The following is a 19,584-nucleotide window of genomic DNA, read 5'->3' as shown; positions in this document are numbered from 1 at the left end:
GCAGTATCCCCTGCCCTTCAGTGGTCCTGGGGAGGCAGCCCCCTCCCAGAGCCACCCGTCCCTGTATGGCAGCATCCACGGGTGCCACTTGGCGCTCTTCCTACAAGGGAAGGAAGGCAGGCAGGGGAGGGGGTCCTTCAGTTGCTTGAGAGGGAAGAGGCTCTTGCAGACCTCGTAAGGCCGTGTGTGTGTGTGCCAGCCAGGGCTCAGCAACCAGCTGGGCTTGGGCCAGGCCTCCCGGCGAGCGACTCAAGGACCCTCACAATGCAGCTGCTGGCTAATTGGCTCGGCTTATGCGGCCGAAAGCAAACTGGCGGATGAAGAATCCAATCAGTTGGCTTTGCGAGGATCTGCTCCGTGGCGGCGGCACCCGGCTGCTCATTTGTCTGAAGAAGCAGCGACGTGCCAGGCTCAGATACAGACAAGGCCTCCTTATCTCGCAGAGCACACAGCGGCTGGGCTGCCCCTCCCGGCCTCCCTCAAGGCTCACAGCCACAGGGCCGGTCAGGGCCACAGCTGCCTCCCCACCCACCCCCGGCATGGCTCAGCCTCAGCCCCAGATTCTGAGCCAGATGCTCTGAATCAGCTGCAACCAGCCCTCCCCCCACCTCCCCAGCCAGGGGATCCCCCAATGCCACTTTTCAGATGCTAGCCGGCAACCGAGTACTTCGCTGACCTCTGGGCAGGCGCAGGGCAGAGAGGTTGGGAAGGAAGGTGCCTGCCACGAATAATCCATCCGGAAACTTTTGCTGCTGGAGGAGGCTGCGCTGAAACCGGGACAATTGGCCCGTTTCCTGGGCTAAACTGCTTGTGGATGCAGCTCTCCTTCCAACACAGGAGGGAGGGAGCGAGCGAGTGAATGGGGTTTTCTCATGTCTGCGGCCCTAAGGGAAGAGCTGAAGGTTATGAAGGGCTCCTGATAGCAGGATGCCGGCCCTGGCAGAGCTGCTAATGCACAGCCCATCCCAGAGTTTTCAGAGGCTGTTTGGGGGGGGGAAGGAGGCGCAAGGCTCTCCAGGCCCCTCCCGACCTTTGACCCCTCGGCATCCAGAGGCTGGGACAGCAGAGCCAACCTCACTCCCCATCCTGCCTGCTGAATTCACAGGGGGGCAAACTGGTACCTGAGCCTCCCTGCGGGCTGGCTGTAGGGACAGGAATCTACTCCATTGCACTTGGGGAAAACAAGAGGGTAGTCCTTAGGAAATCAATTCCGATTTTCAACTCAGCTACGCCACCTGCAGCAAAGCGGGCAATAACGCCACACCGACGTATGCCAAATAGAGCCGGGGGGGTTGTGCGTCCCAGGAAGGATGCCCAAGAAGCTGCTGTTTCTGAGGTAGGCCGTGCCAGCCATGAAGGGCTCTCTCCCTTTACAGGTCTGAGGAAAGATATAAGCAGGGGTAACCCCACCCCCGTCCCTCCTCAAAAGAAGGTACGGACTTTCACCTGGAATTCAGGCGGCTGCCTCAGAGGCTTGGAGGTTCTCTTCCACCATCAGCTGGGGTTGAGAGGCCACCAGGCTGCCTCCTGCTGCGACCTCAGAGCTACCCCCCACCCAGCACGGCCGGTTCTCACAAGGGGCCGGTTCGCATGGGCATCAAAAGCAGCCGGAGGCCTCCTTCTCGGCTCGCCCGCTGCCGAGCCAGGCAGGAGAAGGGCATTATCCCAGCTCATCCGAGTGGAACCGCTTAAGTGGAATCCACTGTGTACTCGGGCGATTTCAAACACAAGTAATCTTCATCCGCACGACAGGAAGTGAAATATTCCTCCACCGTCCGCAGTAAATTACAGCCGCTGGCCGGGGTGCATAAACCATTCCTGCGGCCGGCCGGCCTGTGCGCTCCCTCACCAGCCTCTCTGCCTCTTGCGATAAATCACCCAGCAAATGGCTGCTGGTCACTCCAAGCTCAGCTGCGGCTGCTGGAGACCCGAAGGACTGCGGGGCAATTTGTGGATTTATGAACCTTTTGGAGGGTCAAGCTGGCCCTGGATGGCAGCGTCAGAGTCATTCCACTTCCAGAAGGAACTTGACCCCCAGCAACTGCTGGGCTGCTTTTGCTGGCAGATCCCGGCTAAAGGATCCCGGCACAGGTGTAGAAGCAGATACCCTTTTCTTAGGAGGAGAGTTTGGCTTTCCCAGCCCATCATCCCCAGCCAGGAGACCAGGGCTGGCAGCCAGGACCACCTGCTTGTCCCAGCAGCACAGAGCCCGAGCGAGTGGCCGCCCCTTCCTCCAGCCTCTCCCCTCCTCTGTCCCCCTGACCCATCTCGGTTCCTCTTTTGGGGGACAACAGCCGGGTGTCAGGAAAGGATCCACGTGTGGCTGAAAAGCGAGAGGAGCCCACAGCTCATCCTGAGGCACCCAGGAAGGGTGGAGAGGGAGTCCCTGCCTTCCTGGAGGGGAATTTGACACCGTGCCTTACACGTCCCCCGTCCTCCTGCGGCTGCATTTGGGGAGATGTTATTCCTGATGACAGACAAGGGCAATTATCTGTTATCCACCAGTAGTTTTAGCCTAATTTCATTACTGCTGTGCAATTCTTCCCCGGCCGCTAGTCTATCAATGTCTCCCAGAAAGGATTAGCCTGCATTTTCTTCATCTTCAAATGAATTTTAGCTGTCACTCCCTTGATGAATTGAATAGCCAGGGCTGCTAACCCAGGCGGGGAAGGGCGAGCCCAGACGAAGCCAGGTTGAAAGGCATCAGCCTGCTCTGGCGGGCACCCCCCCCGAAGCACCGGTGCCCCACGAGGGACGGGCAGGGTGGGCAGCACAAAGGACCCAGTGGGAAGCCTGGCCCCACGGCTGGCTCAGCCCAGCAGTTGCACCACCAACACAAACACATGCCACGAACCTTTTCTCATTTTTTAATGACTCTTTGGGGAGCCTCTTAGCATCACCCAACCCCAAACGACCTTCCATTCCTCCACTCCAAACACAATTGCAAATACCCTTTTTTTTTTTGCAAAGTGATGCCTTAACATTAGGGCTTGATCCTTGAGAGCGCAATGCCTCTCCTCCTGTCCCAAACCCCACTCAGGGCATTGGGTTTCCGAGACAGCAAAAAAAACAAACAAACCAGGGATGCAAACACAATCCTGACAGCGTCAGCAGAAAAATGCAATATAAGCTGAGATTTAAGCTGATCTCAGGGTGTTGAGGGAGGAGGAGGAGGAGGTAGAGAGGCTCCCTCAGGAGGGGCAGGACCCCCAAATTGCTTGGAAAACTCAATAAAGCTGAGGATGGATGTCAGAGAATGCTAACTCAGCAATCCTGCTTGGCTGAGGGAAATCTGACCTGTTTTGAAATCCAGCTGACCCGGCGGTACAAGGACATTTAATCTCCCTTGGATGCCCCCCCCCACCGGAAACATCTGTCCGCTTGCACTGCTGGTTGGCTCTCCGTGCCTCCTACTCAACCTTGAAACCCCCAGTTCAACTCTGCTCCCCACCCTCCTAATAACTGAACCCCGCTTCCTAGCCTCCAGCCTGTTTCTGCCGAGCTCTGTGCGGCTTTGGAGAAAACTCAATGGCAAATTATTTTTTAAAGAATTATTTAAAGGAATTTCTTCATATTCATAATTCATATTTTATTTCAAGACATCTGCTGCTGATTACATTACATTTAACTAAAATTAGATGAAGCTCTCAGAATGTAATTAAGCCCCTGCCAAAATTCCTGGCCCACCAATACCAGCCGAGCACAGCGGGGGACGTTCGGAGCCTAATATGTAATTAGGAGCTATTTTCTAGCTGTTTTTAAAGTCTGAAAATTAGCTGCCTTTATTAATCACACAGACAAATATAAAGCCAAGCCAATGCTTGCCGAAATTTCTAAAAAGGATTTTTTTTTAATTATACACCACATTGCACCGAGACTCATTTTGAATGTTGATTTGTTGTGCACTGACATTTTGACAACTAGTTCTCAATTTGTCTGTCGTAGTTCGGCAACAACAAAGCCGACAGTAATACTTAACTTTCAAAACCTTCATGGTGCCATGGGGGGCTCCTGTGGGGGGGGGAAATTCATGCCTTAAATCCATCACAGAGTAACAGGCTGCCATAAGTGCCCTTCTGCACTGGGGGAAGGAAGCCCCGGGCCCATCTGCCCTGTCTCGCCCCCTCCCCAACTGAGGAGTGAGGGTCTGTCTGAAGCATGCCCCCCCCCTTGTCAAAAAGATGCAGAAATTCATAGTCCCCCAGCAGACATTTCCACACCCTCAACAATTATCAGGCTTGCTGGCTGATGACACCCAATTCTGCTCTCCCGAGACCTCAAAGCGGCACCGACAATTCCAGACACCTTGGCAGGACTCTGATGGACAGCTGTGCAGGGCTTTGAGGTCACTGTTGTGGTCCGCCAGCAGCCTGCGGAGCTGGCAATGGAGTTGGACAGTGATGAAGCTGAGGAAGAGCGTAGGCCAGTCCTGGAGGCTGGGGAAGGCCCGGATGAGGGCTCTGCGTCAGAGGCTGAGGTGAGGCCAGGGCCATCGGGGAGTGAGGTGCAGACTCCGGAGCCTCCAGAGGCTGACAGTAGTGAGGCAGAGGAACAGGAGGAGCCTGTTCCTAATGCATGCATGAGAAGAGCTGCCAGAAGGCAAGAGCAGCTCAAGCAAAGAGGACGACTCGGGAGTAGGGCCAAGAGATGATTGGCCCCTCCCATAAGGCTTAAAAGACCAGCAACGGCGTTTGGTCTTTGCCGGAAAACAACATTGATAGCTTCGTCTTGTTGCGTTTATTTTGTATCGGTGTTTTCTGAACTTTTGCCAAGAAAGGCCTTTGGCAGTTTGCCTAATTGGACCAAAGTTGGTGATAGGACTGAGGAATTTGTGTTGCGAGACTTTTGCTTTAATTTAGTTGAACTATGCTGGGAATGAAGTAATTCTCAGCTGTTCGAATAAAGTTTGTTTCTTTTTACACTGACTGAGTTTCCTACAACCTGCTGGGGCCTGGGTCAAAACTGGGGCAGAGTTGGATCCTGTAATATGGCCTTTCCTCTTCCTGAAGATCTTTGCTCTTGAAGGAAATGCTCTTGACCAGGGAGACGTCGGACATGGAGAACAGAATAGGATGAAGAACCTTCTCAGATACTCCAGGGAGTAAATGGCAAGAGGTTACATAGGAAGTCTTCTTATAGGACCACTCCCAGATGTTTCACCGGGCACCTTGTTCTAGACCCGATCTTCATCAACTCGGCTCTGACCACAATTTCACACCTGTTAAGAGTTGCAGCTCCTTCCACCCTGGGAACCAGGCCCACTCGGAGGGCTCTAGAAGTGGGTTTTTGGGTGTGTGTGTGTGTGTGTGTGACCCATTTCCCTTCTGTTCCACAGTGGAATATCCTGACCAGTTCTCAAGGCTAAGCCCTAAATAGCTGGGTGGGCTTTGGCTTAAGAGTGTAGACTTAAGAGTGAACCAGCCGCTGCAGCTTGTAAATCGTGGCTTAAGTATGTGCACAAAGTCAGGCAATTATGGCTTGGCGCAAAGTGTCAACCCAGACATTGTTTTCCACTGATGGGGCCGTTCTTTCCCCCAAAAGCAGGATTAAGAAGTGGAGATCAAACCGACATGAGCGCTGCAATGCTTGGGAGGGGGCTTTGAGCCACACACTCTCCACCAGCCTCCCTTGGATCTGAGAGAGAGAGAGAGAGCTGCCTTTCAGCTCCTGCTTTGACATTTTCTATCCTGACCCCTTTTTCCGCCTCTTATCTCCCCCAACGCCATTGTCTCCCAAGCATCCATTCAAAGCAGCCACTGCTGACGTTCAGCATAAAACCATCTGCGCCGCCCAGCCCAGCCCAGCTCTCCCGCACCTGCCACTCTGGGGGAAGGCAGAAGCCCCCCCCCCGCCCCCAGGATGCTAGAAACCGACCCCAAGAACCGTCCGATCCCAAGGGGCAGGACAAGGAGCAGAGAAGGACCCCCGTGCTGGGCTGGGCTGAGTCCCACTTGGTCAAACAGCTCAGAGGGTTCGACCAGATGGGCTTCCCCCACCTCTGTCCAGCCAGCTTGTGCAGGAGGGGAAGATTGCTCCCCCACCAATCCTCTTGGCAGTGGAGCATGGTTTCAGGGGTTATGTAAAAACAATGTCGTTTCCCCAGCCTCTTCATAAAGAGTTACTTTAATACAGCTCCAGATACCAGCCTGTTGCTCAATTATTCAGTGCTAAGGGCTCAATGTTACTGTTTTAATTTTTTGCACAATTTTGATGCTTTTATTGGCACGTCGCTGAAAATTAAGCTTTAAACTGAAAGGCAGGTTATGCATTTTTGAAGCAGCTGAGCAAATGATTGGAAATGGTATTCAACAGCCTCACGGTCATCGGCATCGTTTCGGTTTCACTTTCCGGCTGCCAAATTGCCTCGTCATCCTCACCCTTCACGGGAGTGAAACCAGCCGAGGAACAGACACGGAAGGCTCATGGCCTCCAAGCGGTTCGGAAGCCGCACCGATTCCGAGGAGACCGACTGGAGAAGTTTCCGCCTTTGAGATTCACCTGTTCAGCAGTATCTGTCCGTTTCCCAGGTTTTGCCTCAAGGCAGGATGTGGGCAAAGTCCGGCCCTCGCCTGTCTTGATAACCTGCCCCCTCCCCTCCACAGGCCCCCAGCCAATGTTTTCCTGGCTTCTAGCAGCCAGCCTCAGTTGGGCCCCTCTCCCAAAATGAAACAGCTTTCAGGAGCAGATGGTCTCTCTCGTCCGGATTCCTGCATCCCTGCCCAACTGATCACTGCCAGGGGCTACCAAACCCACTCTGGGCTCTGCCCGCTTTCGCTCCCGGAAGGAAGGCCGGCTCTTGGCTGCTCCTTCGTGCTCTTTTCATCTTCCACCTTCCTGGGCTGTTCCGGCCATTAGGAGCCAACAGGGGAGAATGATTAGTCTTCCTTCCACAAAGCTCATCAGTGGAAAAGTGACGCTTGAGAAAAATTAGCCAAATTACCAACCCGATCCGTCAGTTTTCCGTAAGGTGCCATCTTTGACTGGAAGTAAAGGAAGGAGCCCCCCCCTCAAAAGGCAAAGGAGGAGGGGATGAGGGGGGCAGGCATCTCCTTGGGAGCAGCAGGCAGAGGGGCTGCCTGTCTTTGCAGCTATTGTCCTGCGATGACCCTCTGGTCACTTCAGCCATCTTGTGCTACTTTTCAGAGACGGTTGTACCACCCGCCTCTCCCCCAAACAGAGGAAGGTCCCGTTTCTCAAATTAGGGCCAGAAAAATGATATGGGATGCAAGATCCCCTCTCCCTCACCCCCCACCCCGCCATCTTGGGGAGGGATGCCATTACCCAGCAGAACAACGGAACCCATTTTAAATTCTAGACCCAACATGGCTACATCCCATCAAACCCTGGTTTTGTTTAACTTCCATTTGTTTCTTCAAGGGCTGCCCCCACCTTCTCAAAGGCCAGAGTGTGTGTGTGGGGGGAAACGGGGGATGAGGGGGACGGGACATGCAGCAAAAAGTAAAATCCAAGAAGAATAACCAGGAGGAAGTGGAATGTGAAGTGTGGCAGCCACTGAATTCCCAGAAATCTTTGGAGGCCTCTGCAGGCTCTGGCCTTCCCTCCCACTTTGCCAATATGGTGTGTGTGTGTGTGTGTGTGTGTGTGTGTGTGTGTGTGTGTGTGTGTATGCTCAAAGGAGTCAGCCCCTCCCCCCCTTGTCAAGTGGCCTGCTCTACCACTTATAAGAAGTGCCCATCCAGCTTTCCCTGCTCTGCCACCTCCTCAGGTGGCACAAACGTGGCCCTGATGAGCTGCAAGAACAGTCCCCTGCCAGGGGTGCGGGCATTCCGAGAGACCCAATGGATCCCCCTCTCAGCCAGCTGGGATCCCCTCCCAAAGCCATAGCTCCTCTGTAAATGGGTCTTTGCTGCCCTCTGCTGTTCAGAAAAGCGTCTGCACCCACTGAGAAACCTCGCTCAAACTGGCTGCCAATTCAGGCCAAGTGGCCTCCCCCCCCCCCCCACAACCCCAGCAGAGGTTGTTACTGGGAAGACCCCACCCCGCTCAGCCCAGGACTGAAGGAAGCCCTGACACAAAAGCCAGGAGAGCCATCTTTGACCCCAGCTTTTATTCAGAAGCCCGCAAAGGGCGACCCCTCTAACACCGAAAACCTTGAGTTGATTAACTGCCCAAATACAATTAAGGAAACAAAGTAATGGCCCTGAAACATACATGCTGGTTGCAAGGGCATTCAGAACTCCTGTTTTTCATTCCCTTTAAGCCATTCAGCACCTCATTAATGGGGGAATCTGCCCGCCCCCCCCTCAGCACAGGCCAGGGAAGACAGTAATGCTATACTTGGAATATTCCCCAGGAAGCATTAAAAATTAGAGACAGTTAATTTAGCTCATATTCCCAGAGCAAACTTGCCAGGCCGTGCCAATTGGTGGGGGAGGGATAAGAAGAGCTTGGTATTGTGGGAAAGCCACTAAGGAGCGAGTTCAGGAGATGGGCTGTCATGGGAGAGAGCGACTCCCCCTCCTGCCTGGCAATTTTAGGGCCCTTGTCCTGGCAGTGTGCAAAAGGATTTACACTAGCGTACCCGAAAGACACCCTGCCCCCCGTTAGCAGTAGAGCCATGTCAAAGGCAGGGGAGTGGCTAGGAAGAGCCCAGCTACCTGTCCCTTGGTCCCCTGGTGCTTCCGCAGCCCCCACTCCCACTGAGTAGACCTGCACCCTTCCCAAACTGACTGACTAAATCCCGCCGGGCTGCCTTGGATGTTGCCTGGATGTCCAGTCCGGTGGAGGTCCCAGGTGGAGGAAGAGTCGCTCTCCACGGCCACCATCAACTGCCCTTCAAAGCCTTCTGCACTTCCGCTTTCAGGAACGGCAAGGCGTGGGCGCTTACGCCAGGCGCCCCGATGACCGTCTCCCAGCACTCAAACCCGCAGCGGGTCAGGTCTTGGATGGCGTCTTCCACTGCCAAAGGAGTGGTGCCTGCCAAGAGACGGTGCTCCCCAGTTAGACACTCAAAGCAGCAGAGGTGGGTACCGAGCTGCCCACCCGCTCCAAGCCGGTGCCCAAAGCGGCGTAAAAGGTTTGGCACTCAGAAAGTGCAGCTGAAGGAAATGGAGCTGAAGAGCCACAAATGCAGGTAGAGAGGATGGGAAGGTGGGCTCCCCATGAACGCTGAGCTTGGGATCGCATGCAAATGGCCACAGCCACCCAGACAGACACTTATGAAGAATTTGTGTTGATTTAGTTTGGACTACACTGAGAATGAGTTTAATTCTCAGCTGTTCTAATAAAGACTGTTTGTTTTCGAACTAAGTGCGTCTACTACTACCTACTTGGGCCTGGATCACAACAGGCTGGGGAATTCTGGGAATTGAAGTCCACAGGTCTTAAAGATGCCAGAGTTGAGAAGCACTGCTCTAAAGGAGGCCCATAAGCCGCTGAAAGTAGCACATCCAACTGAAAGCCAATATGCCCCCAACAGCTGCACTGCAGCAAATCTGTAGGGCTCTTTCACTTACACACTTGATTGCAAACTCAACCAACAGAGAATTCAAGAGTAAGAATGAAACCTGTGCAAAGGAAGGCAAAAGCCAGCCAGGGAAGACTCACCTGGTCGAAGCAAAGTGATGGCGCAGCCGCCTCCCCCAGCCCCGGTCAGTTTGCTATGCAGCCCATGGGAGGAAGTGACCTGGCAGACGCGGTCCAGCAGGGCGTGGCCGACCCCGATGCCATTGAGGAGGTGCTGGTTGATGTCTACCAAGTCCTGAGGAAAAAAGCAGCAACACTGATGAGAGGAGAAACGTGGACCAGAAGCAGGGAACGTGCCTCAGACAGAAATGAGCATGGCAGAAAAGCCAAGGTTGTTTTTCAGTTTTAAAAGCGGGGTCCTAGTCCTCATGGCACAAGGACAAAGGAAGGAATCAAGATAAAAGCTTACCTCCAGCCTGGAGTAGCTTTCCTGAGATGGATCTTCGGTCATTGCCTCAAGAACACCTTCGCATTCCCGAGAAATTGCGTCTATGGAAGCAAGCATCGGCTCCATGATAGTGGGAAACTGCAGGAGGAAAAATGATAGCCGGAGGGAGAGAAGGAGGAAGAGCAAAAATAAAAAGCATAAAAAATCTGAAATCTTACTCAAGCTATCTTGGCACAGTTATAAGGTTTACTTTTTAAAAAACACCTGCTTCTGTTAAAGTTAGCAAGAAAGGGACCCTCATGAACGGCATCTTTAGGCAGAGCTGCAAAGAATATTTGGCTAAAATGATGCCCAAAAGGTCAAGGGTCAGAGACCCAAGCAATACTGCTTGAAGAATTCTTGGCGGCCATCTAAACATCCAGCAGCCTCCTGCTTCCTGGAACCCAGAACAGCTGTGCTTTCGAGACAGCCCCCCTCTCCAAATCGTTCTCTCCAAATCTTAATGTATTTTGACCTATCCCCAACCATAAATTCTGGGCGATCACAAAGCCTCAGAGGGGAACCAGAAGAAATACCTCCAGGAGCTTGGCTTTAACCCCCGCAACCAGGATCTTGGTGCTGCGTGGAACTTTAGTGTTGGTCAGTAAAATCCGTAAAGTGGGCACACTGAGGAGAAAAAGACTCTTAGAAATCAAGTCAACAGCCTGGGAATTCCTATGCAATAACTAAGAATGCAGACCCATCAGGCACAGCCAAAGGAGGAAGGCATAGGTTTTATTCTCCCCCAAAGGACCTGGATGTTTGCAGCCTGGGAGAGGATTTTGCCAAGCATCTCCATAGCAGGAAGCTGAAATTACAATCGTCTCCCACCCCAGGGGAACTGAAGCATCTTGTAGGCTTCACTTCCGCTCCGCAAATGCCGCACCAGGAAGGGACCTTCGCTAGTTAAGCTTAATCACCAATTACATCCACGGTTTAGTTAGAATTAGACTCCTTGGCGTGTTGTAAGCGCTCTCCGAACGACCCAACTAAGGCCCACATTTTGCAAGCCAAAATAACTTTGTTTTCTAATAACTGCCAACAGAATAACTGGTGTCTAACATTAGCTGTTAATAGAGCAATTTCACGCCTTGCGAAAGATTCTAATGAAGTCCGATTAGGCCAAGCTGGCGGAAGGTACTGTGCGTGTGTGTGGGGGGGTGAGGTGGGGGGAAGCTGTCGCTGAGCCCTTGCTGGCAATCTCTTTTCTGAGCCCTGGCAACGCTCAGCATGCAAAATTCCCAAATGTGCTGCCGAAGGGACCTCAGGCCCAGAGTGAGCCAGTGGAAGGCTACTAGCGCCCTCCTTCGAAAACAAGAAATTAATCAGCCTATCAAGGCTTTTTCCTTTTTTTTTTTAAATCAAAACTTTTTAACGCACTGATCATTCTGCAAATCAAAACACTGAAGGGAACTATCTTTTCGTGAAGGAAATACCGACACAGGAGATCGTGCTGAAAATACAACTCAATCTTTAAACAATGTTTTCATAAAGCCACCGATTCTCATTAAAACGATCTAAACATGGATGCTAAAATGAACCTTACCTTTTTAAGGCAGAGATTTTTCCTGAAATATACCGCAAGGCTCCACCTAAATATTTGGCAAAGAAGGGAAAAAAAAATGTTCCCAGGATGTTTCATCTTTCCATATTCTGCAAAACTGTTCAATTTCACCTAGCAAGAGGGAAACATCTGGCTATTTACTCCTTTACCAAAAAAACCAGCAGAAGGGAAGCCAAAATTCCTTCCCAGAATCCTAAGGAATATTTAACGTGGTTCCCTAAGACAGCTCAGTTCAGTACCTAAGAGAAGGGCGGCATCTGAGCCAGTTCAGAAGAAAAGAGAACACGAACCCCAGGTGCTCACAGCATTGTCCACTCCAGAAGGATTCCCGTGAATCACTTGCTCCCCTCGGAAAGCCAATCTGTTGATCACGTCCAGCTCCTCCTTGGTCCATCTGGAAGAGCAGAAGAGGCCTCGGTTGAGATCAGCCTCTCCCCACCCACTTTCAGCAGCCCTCCTGGTCCTCTTTTGACCAGCTGCTTCTGGTCCTTTAAACTGGACAGGATGTGCAGTGCGCACCACACACCAAATTCGGCTGAATAGGTTGTAATAAAAATGATTTTAAAAGTAAAAAAAAAAAAGGTTCTGACGATCATGCGGCTCAGCTGTGATTGTCAGAGCCTTTTTCTTTTTTTCTCTTTTAAAAGCATTTTTTAAAAGAAGCGGCAAGTGGGGAAGCTGGTGACCAGGCATTGGGTGGGCATGGGCGGGGGGGCCCAGGGATTTTTGCTACCAGTTCTCCAAATCACCCGCCACCATTGCTATTGGATTGACCGATCCGGTCCAAACTGGGAACATTTCACTCCTGCCTGGATCCCTACAACTGCAATCTTATCTTTGAGCAACTTAAAGCCAAATGAAGGGCTTTAAGAAGACAAAAAGCTGCCATAACACACGACCAGTCCCACCTGGACAGGTAGAAACAATTTCCCAACTCTTCTCTTTCCCAGTTCCTACCGAGCTGTTCCTTGGCCCTCCTGCAGAGGATAGCTGATGGCGCCGCATCCAGAAAGCAACGCCCCTGCCAGGCAGACCGAATACGCTGCGCTGGAGCCTAACCCAGCGCCGGTGGGCAGCTCAGACCAGACTAAGATGTCAACAGTTGGCAGAACCCTGAAAGATAAGAACACTGTGAACCTTAAAGTTTTGCAATTCCACTCATTGTTTTCCCCATACTGAGCAGTATTTAACAGTCTTTGCTTTCATGATGAGTCACAACAGGTTTACAGAACGGGTAAGACCGCAGAACCGGTCTTTCCTTTCCTCATTTTCTCCTCTAGTTTTTCTAGATCTGGTGCCTTAGAAACAAGTAATCTGTGTTATATGTTGCCCGCTCTTAGTTTCCTGATTTTTTTTTTAAAATAGATATAATCTACACCTTGATTTTATTTCATGGCTCATGAAAGAGTTATTTTCTGCAAATAATTATCCCACAATCCCGATTTTAAATTCATGTAATAATAAAACATTTATTTTTCTTCTGTTGTTTTTCATTGTCAACCTTCATTGGCTAGATCCCATTCTTTCTCTATTTCTTTCAATCTATCGTCTCTTGCACTGCCTGTTCTTTAGGATCCATATTAACAGTCATTCGCTAAACCCTGACATGAGTTCTGACATTCCCAGAGGATGGCAAGGTAGCTCCACAATCTCCCTCAATGCCTCCAAATTCTTCATGTGGAAATTGGGAAGGCAGATTTGGCAAGAGTGAAAGAGCCACCCAGCAAAGGTGAGGCCCATAGCCTTACCCGCATTTAGATGCCACAGATAAGTACAAATAAAGAAAGGCTGCAGCAGCTACACTCTGGACTGCTTCGTGTCCATTATCGCCCCCCACAAACTCTTTCAGCTTCTCCACTTGTTCAGCACTTGGGGGCTGCGCTTCAGGCAGTTCAACTGTGGAGAGAACAAAGAGCAGGAGACATCACCTTCCATGCCCAGAGAGGGAGACAAGACCCCTTTCTTCAGTACGTTTGGACTGGGACGCTTTCTAACGATTTCACGTGCATCAGGATAACACCATCAACAAGTCGCAGAATTTGATGGATACAATTTTGAAAGCCCACGGCCTGATTGCCAGGTAAAGACTATCAGATGCTCTTAGGAAACAGTTAAAGAGACTCTCAAAGGCAGTTAAACAGGCCCGGGAGTTTCGGAAAACCTAACCCTGGGCAGGGTTCTCCCGAGGCCACCAACCAAAAGCTTTTAAGGTAAAGCTAATTTTTGGAGTTCCGCAAAGAAAGCGAAACATCGTAGACCGATGGCAGCAGGAAAGACAAGGATGAGAGGCGGTCTGTAGTTGCTTTGGCGGGGGGCGCAACACCACCAGCTAGATGGCAAAGATGCTCACTTCCCCAGCAGCTGAGCGGCTCCTTGTGGGTCAGGGAGGGTAAAAGGCAGGAAGGTGGAATTCCCCAGAGGTGCCTTGTGCTTACCCGAAAAGGCAGCTAGCAGGGGCTGGAGCTCCGCCGCTTCCCAGCTTAGTCTGCTCCCCAGGTTCAGCAACTGCAGGGAGATTTTCCCATCCTGTCGCGGAGTCATTCGGAGGAAAGTCCGCAAGTCCAGCGCAGTTGCCAGAGCCACCTGCCTCCCAAAGGCATCAGAGGGTTGAATTATTAGTGACGAAATGGTGAGTGAGTGATTGATTGATTCATTACATCAATAAAACTAAAGGGCCCCTCTCCCTCCCAGCACAGAAGCCTGTATACTGTATACTGCACGAGTCAAAAAGAGGGCCGTGAAAATATCTACAGACCCCTCGCATCCTGGACATAAACTGTTTCAACTCCTACCCTCAAAACGACACTACAGAGCATTGCACACCAGAACAATTAGACACAAGGACAGTTTTTTCCCCAAACATCATTACTCTGCTAAACAAATAATTCCCTCAACACTGTCAAACTATTCACTAAGTCTGCACTACTATTAATCTTCTCATCGTTCCCATCACCCATCTCCTCCCACTTATGACAGTAACTTTGTTGCTTGTATCCTTACGATTTATACTGATATTATTTCCTGATTGCTTATTTGTACTCTATGACTATCATTAAGTGTTGTACCTTTTCTTTTATGTACACTAAGAGCTTAGGCACCAAAGACAAATTCCTTGTGTGTCCAATCACACTTGGCCAATAAAAAAATCAATTCTATTCAATTCAATTCTTATTATTGTTTCTATTCTATTCTATTCTTTCGGGGTGCAAAGGCCAAACCGGCCAGGAGCCCGCCGGGGGTTGGGGGCCCTCGGGGGCCAGCGCGGTCCTACCTTTCCGTGCACCACGGCATGCTCGCCGTGCAGGATCACCTTCCCCGGGGCGGAGAGCACCAGGCTCCGCTTCCACATCGCTTCCCTGCCGAGAGAAACGCGCCACCAGTCCGTCCGAGGGGGGTCAAAGCTCCCCGACCCCCCGTCGGCCCTCCGCCTTTGCCCCTGGGGGGCCCTTTCCGCGCAATGCATGCTGGGCCATCGGGAGGGACCCTCACCTGTCCCAGCCGCCGCTCCAGGTGAGCCGAACATTCCGAAGGGGCGTGGCCGGCGCTCCGCCCAATCGGGCGATGCGGCCGCCGTCTTTCCTTCCCCCGATTGGCCGCGCCACGCCCAATCGGAAGCCGGTGGGGGGGGCAAAGGGAGCTGCGACGGCAGCCCGGAAGGGACAAACTCGAGCGGGGCGCTTCGCCCTCGTTCATGTCCCGGGCATGGCTGGCGCGGGCTGGCGGGGCGGGCGCTTCCTCCTGGCGCGGGCGGCGGCGGGCGGCGGCGGCGGGGCGAGGAGCCGGGGCTCTTGCCGGGAACCGGGGACCGACCCGCCCTGGTGAGGGGAGATTGCAGGCCTGGCGCGGGGCGCATTTGCAGCCCGAGAGGCGGATTCTGCAAAATGCATGGGAAGGGGAGGGGAGGGGAGGGGAGGGGCTGCTTCCCTGGGGCGGGGTGGGGGCAAAGGGGTTTGGGGAGCCCCGGAAGGCGCCGCTCTTCTTCCCTTGGCTGCCTTCACCCGGCTCCTTTCTCCCCGCCCCGCCTGTCCTCTCCTGCAGTCCGGATTCCAAGCCCGGGAAAAGCAGCGGAGCCCCCAAGATCTACACCAAGACGGGAGACAAAGGTAGCGCCCCCCCCCCTCCGGAAGGCAGGCAGGGGCCCCGTGGCCACCCATCTCTGCTGATCCCCCGTTTTCTGCCTCTTGTTGGGCTTGGAAGGGTTTTCCAGCACCTTCACCGGGGAGAGGAGAGCCAAAGACGACCGGATCTTCGACGCCTTGGGAACCCTGGACGAGCTGAGTTCGGCTATAGGGTAATTGCAAGATTGCTTTTGAGCTTTTATGCCAAAAGGTTTCAGGTAAAGGTGCCACCTCCCACTTTTTTTTTCTTGCGTCACAATAAATTTATCAAATCTGTAAGGCTGCTCAACACCGTGAGCACATACAATATTAAAAATGCATTGAACGATACGTAACCAAAGAATTATACATGGTTGTCTGAGTTGTCTCCCCAAACTACATCCAGACATAACATTAATACTTGTATGTGTTGTATGTTTGTTACAGAAAAAAAACCCTGTTTTCTGGGCAATGAGTATGTAATGAACAAAGGCAGCAGTCTGAGTGGTTGCCGTTCAAAACATTTTTCCACATATTTAAATTCCTAGAAATAATTCTGGGAATCAACATCTGGATATAAACGACAGACTTAATTTGGCCAACAATATGTGTGTTAGGCCTAAGCCCAAAGAGGACACCGCAAGATCCAATTTAGTCCAGTCCTTTTATTTGCTTACACCTAATGGACAGAATCTTGCCAACTAAAGCTATAACTTTTTAACCTACTGTATATAGTATATACTGAGAGATGTTAGGGTGTGGTTATGTTGAACCTTGTACATCTCCCACTAGGGTATGTGTGTTTCAGCCACAGAGGTGATTCACCTGCTAAATGATGCCTGATGTGATGGGATAGGCACCTGGAAAAGCAGTGTGGAGAGCTTTGGCAACACAGAACTTTCCCAGATGAGCCCCCATTAAGAGACTGCACAGTCCTGAGTGGGATGGGGGAGGGAAGGAGAGGTTCAATATAACTCATGAAGTGTTCTTGGGTGCTTGTCAGCAATGGGGCCTTTGCACTTTAGACAGGCAAAAGTTAGCTTTGAATTAGAAACGCAAATCTTAGAAAACACTATTAACATCTAAAAATAACAGCAGCATTCTTGCCAAATACCAGCTCTATAGAGATTTAGGGGGGAAAATGTGAGGGTTCCATAGATTTCAGACCAGCTTAATAGTTGTTGCATGTTGTTAGAGGAGGAGGGGGAGTCACATCTGGAGACTCGTCTGTTTTTTCACTGCAGGTTGAGTGCTGAATTTGGCAGTGAAAGCGGCCACACGTTTGTGGAAGAACTCCACAAGGTGAGAAATAAATTGAAGACATCTATCTTTCTATCTGGGCCAAGCTGTTACTCCTCTCTCGCCATTGAGAGGCGCATAACCGGATTAAACAAGAGGCCCGACTCCCTTCCAAGTTGATACCATCTTTCCGTACCCCAGACGTGTCTTGACTTCCCCACTGCAGGTCCAGTGTATGCTGCAAGATGCCGGCTCTAATGTGGCAACGCCCATCTCTTCAGCCAGGGAGTCTCACATAAGTAAGTAGGACTTCTCTAAGGAGCTGGAGGCTGGCAAGGAATACGATATTCAAACACGTTGCTTTGCCTTTGCTTTCTGCCAAGAGTTGAAAGCCCAGACAACTTCTCCCATGGCTGTTTCACTGATTGTATCGACAACTTGCTTTTCTTTGTTGAAATTCAATGGCTTCCAAGGGTCTCTAAGTGAGGGGAGCCTGCTTCTGGATTTGACACCTTGGAGTCCTGCTTGGCAGATCAATGCAGGAGACTTTGTTCTTCCATGGGAGAGGGGGAAACATTCTGGGCATGTTCCAAGGGGCTTGATGCCAAGACTTTCCTCCAGGCCCATCTTGTGTGACTGGCCTTCTCCTCCTCCTCCTCCTTCTCTTCAGAGCGAACGTCCTTCAGTGAGAAGCCCGTGCTGGAGTTGGAAAGCTGGATAGACAAATACTCAGATCAGCTCCCACCGCTCACCTCCTTCATTCTGCCAGTAAGTTCTTTTATGTGCTCTTCCATATTTTGTATCTGGAGTCAGGATGTAACCACTGGGCTTGGGCCTCTTGATATCCTGAAGAGTTTTTCCCCTGCCAGGATCACAATTTTTCATGCCTTTGCATCCTGTTTAAAAAAAAAAAAAGGCAGCCAGAGGGGTCTTCTTTAGTGAGCCACTGATTTTGGGCCAAGCAAATCTCGTGTCTTCTGCTTGTGTCGTTTCAGTCTGGTGGAAAAAGCAGTGCTGCCCTCCATCTCTCCCGGGCTGTGTGTCGCAGAGCCGAGAGGTGGTAAGGGACGGGATCGGTTCTTTGGTTGGCAACATCCTGGAGGCGGGTTTTAGAATAAAGGCTCCCCTGCATGGGAAGAGTCTAAAAGGTGCCACAGGAGACCCCGGCTGGAGTTGTGGGTGTAGAGTTGTTTTGTAGAGTGACAGGAGAGACGGGGAAGCCGTCACCTAAATGGTCACCGTCCAAGCAAAACACACAAAATAGACACCTGGGCTTGAGGTAGGGCAGGCACAGAGTTGTGGCCATATGGATTCCTGGCCGGGATGGTTTTCCTTTTGTAAACTTCACTGGCTCTGTGTCATCGTGGCGTTTGGGCCTCTGTCTCCTTATGCCTCCACAGTGTCGTTCCTTTGGTGAAAACAGGAGAAGCAGATGGAAACGTGGCCAAGTATTTAAACAGGTAAGTTGGATTTACGTGTTTAAAACAGGCAGACAAATGTTGCAGGCCGTAACTGCAGTCCTGCAACAGGGAGGATCAGTTTAGCTTTCTGCCATCGGACATTGCTGGAGAGGCATAGAAAATGTGGTGACCTCTGGCCTCCAAAGTTTTTATATACTTTAGCCTTGTGTTCAAACTTCCAGCTGCTTCAAGGGAGTTATTTGGGCAGAAGTGGTAACTCTTGACTCTACATCCATGGGCTTTTCCTACAGACCTTGGCAAAAGGAGCTGAATGCGTGTGTGGGTCATAGAGTTCAGGCTTGGCCGTTCTCTCCCCTACGCCCAGATGCGACTCCCTGCTCTGGCTGGGCGTCTCTTTCTAGCCCTGCTGTCCACAGACGGAGGGTGACCCTTTCCTTTCCCGTATCCAGGCTGAGCGACTACCTGTTTGTCTTGGCCCGGTTCGCTGCGAAGCAGGAAGGGAAGGAGGAGCAAATCTACAGAAGGATGGAGCCCCAAGACTAAACTCGTGAATGCATGATGTGGAATGAGCAACTTTTGAGCCAACAGAAGGCAAAGCCGAAGTGTCAAATGCCAGCAATTTGAAACGCTCAGACCCCTACCTGAAAAGCCAATAGAAGCCCACAGAAATTCAGATTCCTGGCCGCCTTGTTGGGAGTCCGGCTTGCGTGTGTGAATTCAGAGCAACTGTGATGATGCCTGAAGATGCCTTCGTTGCTTCTTGGAACACTGGAGGGAATTCAGGTTTAGTTCAGTCCCGTTGGCTCCAGTTAAGCGTGGTGTTGCCTGCCAGGTTCCTTCGGTCAAAATAAAAATAGATCCGGATTCCTTCCCTCGGCCACGACTATCGATACGTCTTGTCAACAATCTTGGAAAGCGGCTTTCGAGAGACGGGCACTATTGGCAAATGTTCCAGAATCGGGCCTTGCCAGTAAGTTCTTTCACCGGCTCCCCTTTTCTCCCAGTCATGCATTTTTAAAAAAGAAAAGCTACCGCAGCATTCAACCAATTTGTCAACTTTATTTCCTGTATTCCTGAATTTCCAGTGTGAAGAATGGGCCGTAATTAAAAAAAATACTAAGCGATCCAGGAGCAAAATAATTTATTGATTTCCTCTGCCAAAAGTCTCTCCTGGGAAAACACGCATGCAGGACAGGGCATGGGGAGAGGAGAGGATCGATGGCTTCCAAGGAAGGGCCTCCAGGTGACAGGAACACCCAGACCTGAGCAACAGCGCAATGCGTGAGGGAGGGGCCTGTGCATTGCAAAGCCCCAGTTTGCGCTTCGAAGGTTGTGGGAAGCCATGGGCAG

General features: G+C 51.5%; 2 protein-coding genes across 6 annotated transcripts; one reads left to right on the top strand and one right to left on the bottom strand.

The window, feature by feature from the left end:
* Positions 1–8,038: 8,038 nt before the first annotated feature.
* MVK (mevalonate kinase) lies at positions 8,039–15,037 on the bottom strand. Of its 4 annotated transcripts, none has more exons than XM_058158216.1 (11): positions 14,967–15,037; positions 14,749–14,833; positions 13,913–14,060; positions 13,226–13,373; positions 12,435–12,590; positions 11,768–11,871; positions 11,460–11,505; positions 10,450–10,540; positions 9,896–10,012; positions 9,568–9,721; positions 8,039–8,937 (listed from the first exon to the last, which is right to left on the bottom strand). In XM_058158216.1, the coding sequence occupies exons 2-11, from the start codon at positions 14,824–14,826 to the stop codon at positions 8,786–8,788; spliced, it is 1,194 nt and encodes a 397-aa protein (XP_058014199.1). In that variant the 5' UTR covers positions 14,827–14,833; positions 14,967–15,037; the 3' UTR covers positions 8,039–8,785. The 4 variants fall into 4 exon arrangements, with proteins under 4 accessions (XP_058014199.1, XP_058014200.1, XP_058014198.1 ...); XM_058158217.1 differs by having other exon boundaries at positions 13,913–14,064; positions 14,967–15,033; XM_058158215.1 differs by lacking the exon at positions 14,967–15,037 and having other exon boundaries at positions 14,749–14,960.
* Positions 15,024–19,358, top strand: MMAB (metabolism of cobalamin associated B). Of its 2 annotated transcripts, none has more exons than XM_058158222.1 (9): positions 15,024–15,295; positions 15,516–15,580; positions 15,675–15,768; positions 16,819–16,876; positions 17,040–17,112; positions 17,484–17,581; positions 17,809–17,873; positions 18,214–18,273; positions 18,684–19,358. In XM_058158222.1, the coding sequence occupies exons 1-9, from the start codon at positions 15,039–15,041 to the stop codon at positions 18,775–18,777; spliced, it is 864 nt and encodes a 287-aa protein (XP_058014205.1). In that variant the 5' UTR covers positions 15,024–15,038; the 3' UTR covers positions 18,778–19,358. The 2 variants fall into 2 exon arrangements, with proteins under 2 accessions (XP_058014205.1, XP_058014206.1); XM_058158223.1 differs by having other exon boundaries at positions 15,117–15,295; positions 15,516–15,581; positions 15,666–15,768.
* The last annotated feature ends 226 nt before the right edge of the window (positions 19,359–19,584 follow it).

The sequence above is a fragment of the Ahaetulla prasina genome, chromosome 15, assembly GCF_028640845.1.
Source record: "Ahaetulla prasina isolate Xishuangbanna chromosome 15, ASM2864084v1, whole genome shotgun sequence".
In the NCBI taxonomy this organism is placed as follows: domain Eukaryota; kingdom Metazoa; phylum Chordata; class Lepidosauria; order Squamata; family Colubridae; genus Ahaetulla; species Ahaetulla prasina.
Note: the sequence above shows the minus strand (reverse complement) of the source record. Positions and strands in the feature narration are given on the sequence as shown.